Source organism: Manacus vitellinus, unplaced genomic scaffold, assembly GCF_001715985.3.
Source record: "Manacus vitellinus isolate BGI_N305 unplaced genomic scaffold, ASM171598v3 scaffold_0_pilon, whole genome shotgun sequence".
Classification (NCBI taxonomy): Eukaryota; Metazoa; Chordata; class Aves; order Passeriformes; family Pipridae; genus Manacus; species Manacus vitellinus.
In genome coordinates, this window is record NW_021938789.1 from 18,812,357 (window position 1) to 18,827,882 (window position 15,526).

Here is a 15,526-nt window from a genome sequence, read left to right on the forward strand (position 1 = left end):
GATCAATCAACTGAAACGTCAGGAAACATAAACCTGCACTATACTTAACTATCCCTCACTCTATGTGTTATTGAAGAGCAAGAAACTAGTGAAGACCAATGACTCTGCTAGCAAAACATTACATTTCTGACAGAAAGCAATATGGTAAAAAAAGTATCTATATGCATTCCTAAAACCATCTTTTTCACATAGAAATGTCTTCTTAAAGCCAAAACATTAGTAAAAAGCAACAGTTTAGAAATGTCAAATTACAGGAATAGAGGACATATATTCCCTTCTACCTACTCCAGGTCTCCTATTTCCCTAATGTTATCCATTCCAGAAACTACTACTCTAAAATTCAAAGCTGAAATACAAGAATCTGTGATATATTTAAATTTAGTTTAAACCTAATTTTAAGAAAAAAGTTAATATATGAAGAAATGAAGTAACCTGTGATGAACCAAAGGTTCTATTAGTCAAAGGTAAACTTCAACTTTAATTCATCAAAATTTATTTCTCATTAAAAAAAAAATCCCAAGATTATTGATTAGGGATGAGCTACATTTTACCTGGAACTAATAAGGCTATGTATTAGCAATAATTTTTCCAAGGGATTATGACTTAGCCAAATCAGCAGTTAGAAGAAATTTTCTGTGCCAGGTTTATGCCTTAAATTGTTTTTTTGGGGGGGTGGGGGCAGATTGGGAAAGCGGGAATTGCAGGAATTTCCCAACACCAAAGTTTTTCCTTTCTTAAAACCTGAAGATCTCTTGGGGTAAATCTTCTCTTCATTATGTGCTGCCCTCATATATTTCGAAGCAGAAACCTGCTCTTTTTTGTTAATAGAGTCCTCTGGTCTCCCTACAAAAATCTGCTCAAATTAAGAATCTGTCAAAAAAGTGAAAGTGGAGATCCAAAGAAGTCTGACTATCTCTTGATGGTGAAGGAAAATTATGACAAACCTAAGAAATAAAGACAAAAATTACTGAAGTCAAAAAGAAGGAATGTGTCTGGGAATCTGAATAACTAACTACAGAGACAGAAAAAACAGACTGTGTAAAATGAAAGAGAAGGAAAGTTAAGATTCAACAGAGACTCTTATACACTAGAGGAGCTTGTACTCCCTTTTAAGGGCAAGAAAAGAACAAAATTTTCTGCACATACATCTTAAGCCCAGCAGGTACAGGCACAGGCCCTGTCCTCTACGCAGACCAGTCACAGAACATGTTAACCTTCAACTAGTTTTCCCAAAAGGTACATCTCTTAAGTATTAGTCCCTGAGACTTCCTGGCTATATGGCTAAAATTATCTTATTATTTATTGCTTTTGGAAAGCTAGAAACAACTTTTACATTCTCATGCAATAAAGTGTTAGTTATGAAAACTTCTAGGCTAGGAAATGCAACAATGTGCATACTTGTGTTTATAATACAATTCAATTAAACAAGCATGTAAATATTTTTCCAGAGAAACAGTTTCCCATCACCAGTGTACCAAAAAGCTTAGCATGTTTTTAAAGTAAGACTGTAAACACAATTGACTGAAACAGCAAATATAACGTGTAGTGCTTCTAGAACTACCCTGTGCCTCAGACACACTTCTACAAAGTCATACTTTCATAACAGGAAGAACATACAACATGTGATCTCTTGTGAAAAGTATAACTGATTTTACAGTATTAAAAGAGAACTCTAAAGCAAAATGAAGAATTAACCCCTGTAGTAGGTTTTTGTGTCTAGGTTTCGGTAGTGGGGGAGCTACAGGGGTGGCTTCAGTTAGAAGCTCCTAGAAGCCTCCCCTGTCTGCTGGAGCCAATGCCAGCCAGCTCCAGGATGTGCTTCCTGCCGCTGGCCAAGGTCGAGACAATTAGGAATGATAATAATGCCTCTGTGATAACAGATTTAAGAAGAGAAGGTTGTTGCGCAGAAAGAATTCCAGCCAGGAAAGAGCGAGTGAGAACATGGGAACAACAATGTTGACAATGAAGTCAGTGCAGAAGGAAGGGGAGGAGGTACTCCAGCCACCGGAGCTGAGGCCCCTGCAGCCCATGGAGGACCATCAGGATGCAGAGACCCACCTGCAGCCCATAGAGGAGCCCATGCTGGAGCAGGTGGATGCATGAAGGAGGCTGTGACCCTGTGGGAGGCCCAGGATGGAGCAGGGTCCTGCCAGAGACCTGCAGCCCGTGGAGAGGGAAGCCCATGCTGGAGCAGGTTTTTCCCAGGTAGGACTTGTGGCCCCTGTGGGGGACCCACGCTGGTACAGCTCATCTGTGAAGGACTGCACCCCATGGAGGAGTGACCCACAGGACAGCAGTTTCACGAAGAACTGTTGCCTGTGGGATGGACTCACACCAGAAAGGTCTGTGAAGGACTGTCTCCCATGGGAGGGACTCCACGGGAGCAGGGGAAGGACTCCTCTCCCTGAGCAGTGGCAGAAACAACAACTGACTGTATGTAACCCCTATTCACTGTCCCCCTGCACCGCTGAGGGGGAGGAGGGAGAACATGAAAGGAAGGAGGGGTGAGGGGAAAGTGTTTTTAAGATTATTTTACTTCTCACTCTTTCGTCTGATCCTGTTAGCAACAAATTTAAGTAATATCCCCACTTTGAGTCTGTTTTGCTGCTGATGGTGATCTGTAAGTGACCTCTCCCAGCTCTTATCTCAACTCATGAATTCTTCGTTGTTTTTTTTCTTCTCCTCTGTCCAGTTGCACAGGGGAGTGAGAGAGCAGCTTTAGTGGGTGCCTGGCATCCAGCCAGGGTCAATGCACTACAGTCTTTTATGCCTGCTAAGGAACCAATTTGTGTGCTAAAGCCCTGCTTCTTGGAAGTGGCCGGCCATTGCTGCTGATTGGAGTAGAGAATAAAACTTGTTATTTTTTGCTTCGCTTTTGCACGGGCAAGCTTTTGCTTTGCTTCTGCTTTAATCAACTGCCTTATCCATAACCACGAGTTATGGATACTCTCTCCCCTGTCCAGCTGGGAAGGGAAGTGATAGAGCGGCTGGGTGGGCACCTGGCATCCAGTCCAGGTCAACCCACCATAACCCCAAGTTTTCAGGGCTTAATTCAGCCATGAGCTCCCATTCCATTCATGGCTTCCAGTCTTCAGTGGCAAAAAATGAGGACATGTATACAATTGTGATTCAATCCTAGAGAATACTCACTGTCTCTTCTGAGCAAGGAGAGTGTGTGAAAAAAAATGACATACTGAAGACGCACCATCATAACAGTATACACTGAGACTAAATATTGTGCCACAGACAGCCTTAATGCTCAAAATTCCTCTGATTTTGTAATTTTAATGATGTACTTCCATCTCCTGTGATTACCACATCCACACTGATACAGTGATTGTTCATTTAATACTGGTTTCAAAAATGTAATTTGCTCATCTTGCAAAGTGTTTTTAAAACTATCTGACCAAACGATGAGAAAAGAAATATGCAAACATGAAGGCAAGAATATACTTTGAAACAAGTCTTCACATGAATAATTTCAATAGACAGGGTTAGAACTAGTAATTTTTTTTCTACCTGTCCAAGTTCTTCATTGAGATTGGAAGTACGAGCCATCGCAGCAGTGTCTGTAGGTTCATAGTGCATGTCTATGTCCTACCGATAAAAAAAAAAGCATATGTATTTAAAAATTAGTCTTCCATAACTTCTTAGAAAAAATCTGGTACATAAATAGAAAAGCCCAGTGTAGAAGAAAAGACCAAACAGGAATAGATCTGCTTAAGATTATTTCAACATGGCAAGCCACGGACACAGTCAGATCACTTCTAAGAGTCCCCAGAAGAAACAAGATTTTCTCATGAGAGATTTTACTCAGATTATTTCTCGTGATCTGTATTATTGAAAAACTGTTGTACTCATGCATCTAAAATGAATTTAGCAACAAGCAGAAATACTACACTAACTCTTAGAAAGAAGTCAGTCTTATTTATTTCTATTGTATGCATAATCAAGTATTTCTAGGTATCAAGATAAATATATCTTGAGATAAAAACATGAAGATAAATTTAAGACTACACAACAAATGTAAGATACATTGTAAGTGGTGGGGTTTTTTTTCTTTTTACTTGATAAAAAATAAACATAAAAATTTACTTTTAAATACAGTAAAAGATTAAAACATTGTGAAGTATAGCAACATAGTGCGACAGATTGCAGATGACCAACTTCTCCACACCAACAGAGAAAATGTTTAAGATAAATGTCCAGAGACCTAGATTAAGACAAATTAAATGTTAATGGGGTGAGAAGTTAAAACTGCCTTTCATATTTCTGATATAAACAGCTGCAATCTACACATTCAAAATGGGCGAGTCTTACTGAATATTTATTTTAAAATACAGAACATAAAGGAAGATTTTAACTGCATTCTCCTATTTGTCCACAATTTGTTTTATGGGACAAAAAAATTAAGAAATCAAAACCAGTTGACGCTCGCAAAAGTATTTAACTTTTAAAATAAAGCATATGCTTCACCTGCTACTCCACATACATTATTATCTATATCTGCGAGACATATCTCACATACAATAATCTATTTCACACATTTGATCAGGCAATCAGATTAAAGTGTTCAGAATGGAAAAATTAATTTGCATTTGGAAAAAACAGAAAAATGGAAGGCATGCTTACGTAGCTCTAAGGAGAATATCTCACTCCCACTCCAAACAGAGTAAACAGAATAAATCCTTCTTTCCCTCATTAAGAAAAAAAATTAAAGGATGCCAAAATGAAGTCTATATATTTCCTAAGTGATAATACTAACAGACACTGTGTTTTTACAAAAAATCCCACTCCATTAAACTATGGTGGAGCTGGGAAAAAATCAGAAAAATGCAAAAAAAAATCAAAACACGGGGTAAGTTTAGAAAGAAGAAATGAAACTGGACAAAACTCTCCAGGACTGCAAAACACTTTCTTCTGATCAATCTGAATGAAACTAATATCTGAATATCAATAACAAGAAAGTAAAAAGGCACAAAAACATGCTTCAAAAAATCAATCTCATGCAGGTATAAGAGTAATAAATAAAACAATTTATTATTACCTTCTCAGAGTCCAGTAATAAAAAATAAACAGCATACTTTATAATGTACATTTAAAGAAAGTCTGAAAAAAAGGTATATATAGACAAGCAATCCATCATTTCATTTACTCGTAAACCACTTGATTTTAGAAGTCAATGAATATTATAAAAATAATATTTACCCAATTTATGAAATATGCCTGGATAAATTTAACAACTTCAAGCGTAACCAACAAGCTGATTGGAATAAGATTATTGAAGAGAATGATAAAAGTCAAGAAATTCAATCCAAAGTTGCTTGCTCCACCATCTGCCAAAAATCAGAGCAAATCAAATGAATATTTGTACTTGGAAGTATATATAGACAGTGTATTCAGAATATTTCATTAACTGCTGATTTTTAAAATGTTCTGAGTTTAAGAAGAAACTTTGGAATTAATTATAGTATGACTTGCCTATAAATATGACCTTCCTCAGAGATACGGATCTCTATTATAATAGTGGAGTTCAAATTTACTCTAATTTCTGAAAAGCAAACTTACCAGTCATTCCCTCTTTTGCTATATTTTAAGGTCATAATCTGGTAATATCTATATACACAATCAAATGCTAAACTCAAAATTTTACAGTTTTATATTGTGAAAGGGGGAAATACATAGTGGAATGAATTTTTTCTCTATTCACTCTCACATCATTGTATACTCTCCCTCAACCCAGCAAATACTATGAGAAAGGTACATTCACACTCCATGAAAGGAAGAGATGAAATTAGAGTTTAATGGAAGTTCTAAAACAACTGGAAATGTGAATATTAACATATATATCAAGCAGTTTTATACTACTTATTCATTTTAGATAACTAACAGTAGCACCTCAGAGAGAATGTGAATGGGAAAGTCTGGTCTCCAGTACAGGGAAACGGTAAAAGATGGAGCCTGCCTGTCTGTATTCAAAAACATCTCACAGAAAAACAGCATCAGATAGGTTTCCACTGCCTATGCAATGTGGATCTGGTTGCTACTCTAAGATACAGGAGAGAAGCTTTTGGATATGTTCATTAATATAAATTCCAGCATCAAATGAAATACATAAAAAAACAGAGAGCTAACATTCACCATGACATTGATATTCTGAATAATGACTACTGAGATTAAAGAAGATTAAAGAAGAATATTTACCTATTTCTACTAGTAAATAAAATAATATTCAGATACTGGTAAAACTGTGTTAATTAAAACAAACAAACAAACAAAAAAAAATAATTCTTCCTCAGCATTAAAAAAAAGCAAGGTTCCTAGTAAATAACAGTTCATCCTAAAGGCAGACACAAAAACTTTGAGTGCCTTCAAATCAGAATGCCATGATTTTTCTTCTTAAACTGGCCAAACACCTATAATCCCTACTTGGATGACTACATCCAGAAGCTTTGTACTCAAGACTGTTGTTTCAGAAGCAGAAAGTCTAGTTCTGGTTCTACTGCCTAAGTAAAGAAGGCTTTAGGCCCACAATAAGAAACTCAGGAAACATAAATAGTTGACCACAAAATATATTCATGAAAACTTCCTTTAAATTTAGTTTCCTCACAGAGGGTCAAACTATGTCAATAGGTTGGATGCTGCCGTGAAGGCCTAAAAACATCACACTGTCTTAAGCACAGCTGTCCAGTATATGTTAGATGAGAACTTTTTGCCTCTTCTATCTGTCTTTACAAAAAGTTTGTTAAGACCTGAGGTTTGCAGCCAATAATTAGCTATATCTCTGTATACTAAAAATCACAAAGCTACAGCATCACTTCTTGGGAGAAGTGAGTTTAAAAACTCAGAAAAGTCACTGCAGCTTTAAATGTAATCTATTGCTAATATCTCAAAGTGGCTTTAGTCTGATGTTTAGGAAGCTGGCTGTTCATGCCAGTGCAGTGCTGATACAGACTTTGCTGAGCTGCAGAGATGTAGTGAAAGATGAAGAGGCAAACAACAAATCTCACCCATCCTGAATTCAGCAAGACCTCAGGTGGCACAAGGTAAATTTTATATTTGTTGAGATATACCTAGCCTAATGACTTCAGTCAACAACCAGAACAGAGAGTGACAAAAAACCCCACTGTGCAAAGGATGGTAATCATCCTCCTTTCCAAATACAAATGGCAATTGAATACTAAAATATTATTTTACATCTTACAGTTTAGATCAAGATACCAGTCTCTTCCAGTATGCCTTCGATTCCATATAGCTGAACCAATAGAGCAGATCAAAGACATGGCAATAAGGATGCAGAACAGAATCAAAATCTGAATATTCGTAATTCGTTCCACATTAGACATTTTAAGAGGTGGACTTGTTGAATTCTGCAAAATACAAAAAACAAAAGCGGCTATTAAATATTAGATGCAGTGAAATGGTTCTTGCTTTTCAAATTACATGTTACTGCATCCTTTTCTAAATATTCTCCCAAATACATCATCATAAAAATGCCCTGTTTTACTAAAAAAAAGCAGCTTATAAATCTATGAATTAAAGCTTTAGATCTGTGTCAGAAGCAGTTTAAACAATCACACAGAACACTCATAACAGTAACAGATATCAGTAAGCATTAAAAATGAATGTGCATATCAGTGCTGTAGAACACAACTGCTAATACAAACACACTTTCCCATGGAACTATTTTACAAAAAGGGAAAGTAATAAATAAGACATCCATGACCAATCTGAAATCATTCTTTTTTCTCAACAAATGCATCTCAATTTTGGTATTTCAAAACACACCAGGCAAAGTAATTTCAGTCTCTTCCCTCCTCATTTTGTTTTCTGACAAGAATGCTTACCTTTGTACTTGAAAGAAAGTTCCACAAGAAAAGCTCCAAAGTTTTAGGAGCAGTCAAAAATAAAAAAAGAGGAACTGGAAAACTATGATGATCCGACTTGCTAATAAAACATTTTTCAAAACAGAAGTTACAAAATAGAATCAATTAATATGCTCACTAGTGGAAAAGCTACTTTGTGACTAAGTGACTAAAAAAACCAAGAACTTGCTTTCTTTTTATTGGTTTTAGTTCATATGAAAGACACTCTACTACTGACATTGTACTATTATATTGAATTGAGCCATGTTTTCTGAAGGGATTTTCTGTACTGTGGAATGGTAGATTAGGGTAGCAAAACAGTTTAGAGAAAATCCAAGTGACAAACCTGCATAAGTTTTGTGTCATGTCCAGTATAGACAACTATCCCATGAACCCACTGAGTATTTCTCAATTGAGCTCCTCGTAGAAGAATCTGATCAGATCCCAGTGGAACAGTACTAGAAGGAAGGAGTTTGTCATTTTAATATTAAACCAATCAAACTTAAAACAAGTTTCCAAAAATATTACTACCACTTAATTTCTATTATAGATTACTAATTTTGATATGGTACTACTAAGCAAGCATACTGAAACTAAAAATGTCTAATTTTCCTGTGATTTATGACTACAAAGCTTTTTTCTACATTTTCTCCTAAAAAAATTGATGTTTAAAAGCAATTTTCACATGAAGTAATTTTGTGAATTCTTAGCTTAATCCACTCTTCCAGTGAAATAAATATCCTTTATTAACACAATTATTTAACATCACATTAATATTTCATGCACTTTCTTTTAACTGCAAAACCAGGTAAACCTTTTTCCGTTATTCTTTTAGAACTGCATGGAGTAAAGAAGCAACAAACCTTCAGAAGACATTGGAAACATTTAACTGTCCTAAATTCAGACAGCTGACCTCATAATGTAGCTAAATTTTTTCTTAAAATATAAAAATATTAGATCATTATTACTCTTTTCTTTGGACAATCATGCCCTATTTTGGCGCTTTTCTTTCCATAAATACCAGTTACCAGTTCAGACTTGTCAAAAGTGCTCTAATGTTTGGCATTTTTATTTAAAACTACTGTCTCTAAACCAACACATTATGAAGTTCACAAATAAACTGATTAATGACAGCAACTATATCTCTGATATATAAGATAAAAAGTGTCTGAGAAAGCCATGATATTTTGTAACATTTTGGGAAGCACAGAGAGTACAGTCAGTCTCAGTGAGTGAGTTTCAGGTAATAATTTCTTCTGGATCATCATGTCCCCTTCCCTCCTCTTACACAACCTTTTAAGATTCAAAGACTGCAAATAAAGAGGAAACAACACATTATTCCTCTCCTAAAATTAACAACGACAAACAAGTTTTTTGGAATCAGTTCTTGGAGAAACTAGGAAAAAATTATTCTGGAAAAATATTTGAGTGCTTTTCTATAAAAACCAAACAACTAACAATCACCACCCCACTACAGCTTAGTTCACTTACTTTCTAGGAAACTAGCAGAGAGCATACTGACTGTTTAAGGAATTGTTCTCCCCAGCAACAAAGTATATCTCGGCAACTGAAATGCTGAATGATATTGCCAAGGAAAACAATTTCTAGGTGCAGGCTCTGCATTAAAAGAATGTATTGGAAAAGAAAACTGAAATTTAAAACATATTTACCGATATTAAACATATTTACCAATATTTACTTACTTTCTAAATCTGAACTTTGCTGCTCTTGTATTTGAGATGTGCTCATATCATGGCAAAATTAGGAGACTGAATGTCCTTTCAAGTATGAAAGGAACCTCTGGGGTTTGAATTACTCAAGAATCATTAAGAGAGACCCCTGTTGCCAACAAAGATTACTTCTACACTTGTATTTATCTGCATTCCTTGATGAGAACCATTCTAAGGCTTTAGGATCATTCATCAACACAAGATAGACATTTCAGTTAAGGAATAAGGATTACCTATCATTCCAAGAATAATGAGATATTTTCAGTGTATTAACACTAACACAAATGCCACAGAAGATGAAAGGAAAATAACTCTCTGCGGCTTTATGCAAGTCTCCCATAGATAAATTGGAAACATTTTGAACTGTGGACCTTCTCTGGAATGCCAAAAGACTTTCTGTCCCTTCTCCTATAAATGAGAGGAAAGCAGAAGTCAAAACCTTTAACTCTTAATTCTTGTACTCCTTCAAGAATCAGGTGAGTTCTAAGACTCTTTCTGCCACTTCCTGATCTTCCTCTGTTTTCCCTTTCTAAAAACTGTGAAAAATATGTAGTAAAGTCCCTTCTATGGCAGAATACACTGATTTTTTTTTTCCATCAGGACAGTGGCTCTCAGATGGATACCATTCTTCAACTTGGACAGGACTTGATCCTCAAGTCTTTTAGTGGGAAGACAATCAGAAGGGAACTGAGATTGCAGCCAGTGGAAGTTGTCTCCAACAGAACTTGCGCACAGACCAAGGAGATGAAAACAGACAGCAAAGCAACCAGAGGCATGGAAAGCTCGGATCTGCCAGATATTATGCTACTAATCCTCAACACTGTCATCACACTCCACTCTCTAATGAGGTCATGGTGTGATGACTTGACAGATCTCAAGTGTCTTATTTCCCAGTCTCAGCGTTCTCAAAACTGATCCAACTCATCTGATTTCTCTTGTATTCTACATAACTAATGACTCTCAGCAACATGTTTGGGTAGTATTCAGTAAGCGATGCTCTCAGCGGGGAAATATCCTTTCAGAATACTTTCCTGACAGAGCTGTCAAGGGTATATAAAGAGATGGTAATTTCTAAGACGCATTTGAAAGCTTACATACCAAAATGATTTTGTTAACAAGTGTACTCTTATCAAAAATTTTAAGAATGTCTTCAGGAAAGAATTTACTTTAGGTCTGGATAACCAGTATCTGCCCTTGTTTTGCACAATGCCCTCACCATTATCCGAGCCACTGCCTAGTCATAATTTCAAATTAATCCAGGCTAAAGACCTTTTCTCCTTTCTCTAGCTAATTGTCTTCATGGAGTAAAACCAAGTTGACATCCTTCTGTATATTCACGAGCTTAATAAAGAGTTGCACACTTTGGAGTTAAGAGTTAGCTCACTCAAAAGCTGAGGATAGCAAGAGAAATTTTGCCTCTTTTAGTCCACAGATTTAGCTAAAGGCAAAATAACTGTAGTGGTGTTCTACCTCCTGGAACACAGAGTATCCAAAAGAAAAAAAACAAAACTTTTTTTTTTTAATTGCTCTCCAATGAAGGGAAAAAGACTGAAAAAGTCAACTAGATGCAACATTTATGGCACTCCAATGACTTACATAAAGTGAAAGAAGAGGGAGATACATTTTCAGTATCCTCTATTTCTTTTGTAAATATGTTAAGATGGTAGTGGATAAAGTTTAAATCACAACTGCTGGATCCACATAATCTGGTAGGAAGGTCTTAAAGATCTGGATAAATAAATATCTATTAGATAAATTTGTGCTACCCCTAATACGGACAGAAAAAGAACTCATCCCTGATTTTTCAGGTTGAAGTAAGGTCAGGATCCAAAAAGAGTTACTTACCTGTAATTCTTTTTCACTGAAGGTAAATATTATATTAGAGCCACACTTTTGGAACTATCCTACTGCACAGGAACTATAGTGAAAATATTTCAAAACAGAATTTCTCAAATGAAAAATTACTTGACCAGCAGATGGCATACTCCTACACATTCTTGAGCCATAAAAGCCATCAGCACATTCAATATTCATTTTTTAAATCAATTTTTAAAAATTAAATTATTAGATTTAAAAGAAAAGTGTGCTTTTCCCTCTAGCCAGGGAGGAAGAATGAATGTGTGGATCTGTTATAACTATTACCTTCAGAGAAGAATTACAGGTAAATGTTTTTCTCTTCTTAATGACAAGTACAGTGGAATTATAATAGATCCACACTCTTGCGACTGAAAACTCCTGGAATGGATCTGTAAGAAATCAGTAAATAAAATGGAATATTAAGGGGGATAAAAAGAGGTATTTAATAATTAGTTAGTACTACATGTATTAGTCTAAAATCACAAACATGAATAATACTGGGTATGGAAGAATAAATTCCTACCAAATAAATAAGAAATACTGTAAATCTTTGGGAATGAACAACTCAATAATTCTGAATCTAGCAATGAATCTTCTGTGAACTCACAGATGACTCCAAATATCAGTAAGCACTTGAGTATTTTAAGAATTTTTGAAGCAGTTTTACAAGCATGTGTGTTGTAAATGCACGTGGTCTATTTTGAAAGGAACATACTTTCAGTAAACTAAGGCATTAAACGTCTTTCAGCTATCAAATTAGAAGAATTTGAGGTATACAGCGATGGACTCCATTCCACTCTGGACTTAAACAGAAGAAAACAACAATAAAAAAAACAGACAAGAAACTATTTCTATTCAGCTTCTATAACAGATGAGATACTTAAGTGAGTTACTACATACATATTTCAGAACTATCAGATTAGGACTCTCTTCTATTATTAGTAGCTATTGCTTTCTGTAGGACAACTAGTGCAACAACTCCAGCTGTAGACATTAGAAGTAAGGTTTTATCCCCTTAGTTTTTTAAAAGAATAAAGTCTAGCAAGGAATAAATGAAAAAAGATTTATTATTCATATTTTAACTTCAGTAGTTTAACAACATATAGCTATCTACTGATAGACTGAATCTCCTGAAATCTTACTCCTTGTATTTACATACCCATGCCCATCCAGTCTGATGTTTCCAACAAAGTCATAGAGATGTCGGTTTGGGCTCTCACATTCAATTCTGCCTGAAAGTCTCATTAAGCTTTCTGTGTCCTTTATCTCTGATGTTAGTGATAAACCCTGTAAACAAAATTAATTTGTCATGACATTAGAAATCAGTAATTATAAATCTTTGTAGTATAAATCTGATAGTGCAAGACCAGAAAACAAGTATCCCTGTGGGAGCAAAATGGGCCAGCTACACTTTGTTGTAACACTGCTGGATGCTACAGTGAAAAAGTCACCTAAGTATCTCAAAATACCAGGATCAAGACAGGGTCATAATACATCTCATAGCTCAGCAAGACTGTCCTTGCGTAGAGACAGTGCAGCCACTCAAAAACTGCTATTCCCTACCTGTCCCTAATGGACAATACTGGCACTATCAGCTGCTTTCTGCAGGGCTTCTGCCTCATCTATTCTCTAGAAACAAAATCAATACTCAAACTACTTACATTTCTACCTATAATACCTAAATCAAAGCAGAAAGAATGACTTAGGAGTAACCATTCATTCTTCTGCTCTTATGGTGCCAGTAGCCCATAGCTTTTTATTCAAACTATGAAAATTTCACAATCTTCTAAAATGGGCATTAATGTAATAAAATGTTTTTATAAGCAATAATAGAAAAAAATAATATTAGCAATATTCTTAAAAGTGAAATTCCTACCTGTCGAATTTTTAAGTTTGTCTCACCGTCTAAGTTAGATGTTTCGATGTAGCACATGGCCTGGGGTTCACTATTAAGAAAAAAAATTCCTGAATTTAAATTATAATGTCGAAATCCATAAACTTCCTGTAATCTTGTAATACCTATTTATGCAAACAGGTTTATCTGATCAAATCTTCAGAACTAGAATAATTTACAGCCAAATCTGTAAAAACAAACAGTACCTTACATTTTCAGAAAAGTTTGCCAAAACTTATTTTCTTAGATGAAACATTGATAAAATTGCTGTGCACAGCAAAAGTTTTCTATCTTTATACACAGGATTAAGATCCGGGTACAAGTGATCGTGGCATTCGTAATGCCTACTACACTAGGCAACAGGAGTTCAGACACAGAAATTTTCTTGCAAACGGTTCTCTTACAAAAAAAGTCTACGTTGTGGATAACATAATACAGTTTTTAAATTATATCCTCCTCATGCAATTTCAAAAGCTTTTTTACAAACTAAAAGTTTTGCTTTTTACAACATTATTACTTGAATACTTCATCTATTTGACACATACTCAGAAATGGATTATTCCCTGGATTTAACTTTTCCAATATGTTTTTGATGTGTAACAGAACAGCGATTTTAGATTTTGTAAAATATTTCCAGATTTTTAAATCAGGTTACAATCAGGATAGAATTGTTAACTAGGAAAGCAGAGATGCAGAAGGAGAAAATTACTTTTCTGCAAGTAGATAATAATCAAGAACAGGCCTAACAGGTCAGGATTTCTGAGTTACTCCAGTCAGCTCTCATTTTCTGGGCATGAGGACAGAACACCTACTACTTAAATCTATGACAGAAAGAAGTTTTGATTCTGAAAAGGACCAAATAAACAATAAAACTTAAAAGAATAAAGGTTTACTCTCTATACCACTTTAAAGCTTCTAATGTTTTCTTCTTTCTAACATGAAATTCAAGCATCAAATGTTTTTTAAAATTTTCTTTATTAATGTAACAGTGGCTACTGATAAATGAACTAATTTTAGATTGTTTGCAGGATCGTGTTAAGTAGGTTATTCTAACATAACTTTGTAAAGTACAAGCATTAAAATGTGACAAATCATTATCATAAGATTCTTTCAGGCTGTGTTTTCTTCTTGGCAAACTTCTCTAAAAATATAAATAACTTTTATTTAGATTGTTTGGATGGAATCACCCGTATAAGACATCACAATTCTAGCATTTTTATTAGTTAACAATAAAAAACAAACAATATTTTCTTGAAGCACTTTTAAAACAGAATAAGGCAGCAAAGACATTTCAAGTGAGACACATGCTTAATTGTAGTAACTGCAGCAGATTGCTCCACAGTAAGTTACAGTTAGATCAAGGCAGGCCCATTGATTGGTTAGGGAAAAACAAAGTGTGGTAACAGTGCAGACAATAGCATAAAGCTGATGTGTCCAAGAAACATGCAGTTTGTCACAATACACAACAACAACGCTGCTTTTGTCATCGCATGCAGCAGAGATTGTGCAATATCCAAGTTTGTGCAGAGGGTCCTCTACCAGTCCTACCAACATTAAACTATATTCTTTGCTGAAAATAGGGAGTTGGTAGAAACATGTATATTTCTCTTAATTCGCTCTAAGGAATTGAACATATATTTATCCTGGTGTTTAATTGTGTTTATTCAATGAAAACTTGTCTGCTAAAATTTCCTGGGAATAGTGTAAAAACAAAGATGACTGAAAAAAAATTATTCTCATTTCTTGGAGTGTTAGCATGTGTTTATGCTTTAATGATATGTACTTTCAACTGAACCCTTCCTAATTTTTGTTGAAGAAAGGTGAACAGCATAGCAGAGATTATCAACATGGCAGTGTTGTTCATATTTGGTATATGAGGACCCACATACACATATCCTGTGCAACTAGTTTATTCTAACCTTGAAGACAGACTGATGAGATCAGCTGGGAGATGTTCCCCATTGGTCACTTTCACTACTTCCCCTACTGCCACCTACACATCCCAGTTTGAAATGATTAGAACAGAAAAATAAGTGACAAGGGAAAAAAATCCCAACAAACAAAACAAAAATAAAACAAAAGAACAAAGACAAAAAGACAGAGTTTAAAATTATTATTGAAAAAATACATGTTAATTAAAACGTCTGATGAGCATTTTTTCAAAATCTATTTTAATCAGG

The 15,526-nt window shown here is 35.1% G+C and overlaps 1 protein-coding gene across 1 annotated transcript in view; it reads right to left on the reverse strand.

The window, feature by feature from the left end:
* ATP8A1 (ATPase phospholipid transporting 8A1) overlaps window positions 1–15,526 on the reverse strand; it is a 104,750-nt gene that overhangs the window by 72,215 nt on the left and 17,009 nt on the right. Inside the window, exons 7-13 of the mRNA XM_018067287.1 lie at window positions 15,266–15,339; window positions 13,329–13,398; window positions 12,612–12,739; window positions 8,212–8,323; window positions 7,205–7,370; window positions 5,209–5,336; window positions 3,520–3,597 (exon numbers count right to left, since the gene is read on the reverse strand). Of these exons, the coding sequence (XP_017922776.1) occupies window positions 3,520–3,597; window positions 5,209–5,336; window positions 7,205–7,370; window positions 8,212–8,323; window positions 12,612–12,739; window positions 13,329–13,398; window positions 15,266–15,339 (756 nt within the window). The remainder of the gene's footprint in view (window positions 1–3,519; window positions 3,598–5,208; window positions 5,337–7,204; window positions 7,371–8,211; window positions 8,324–12,611; window positions 12,740–13,328; window positions 13,399–15,265; window positions 15,340–15,526) is intronic.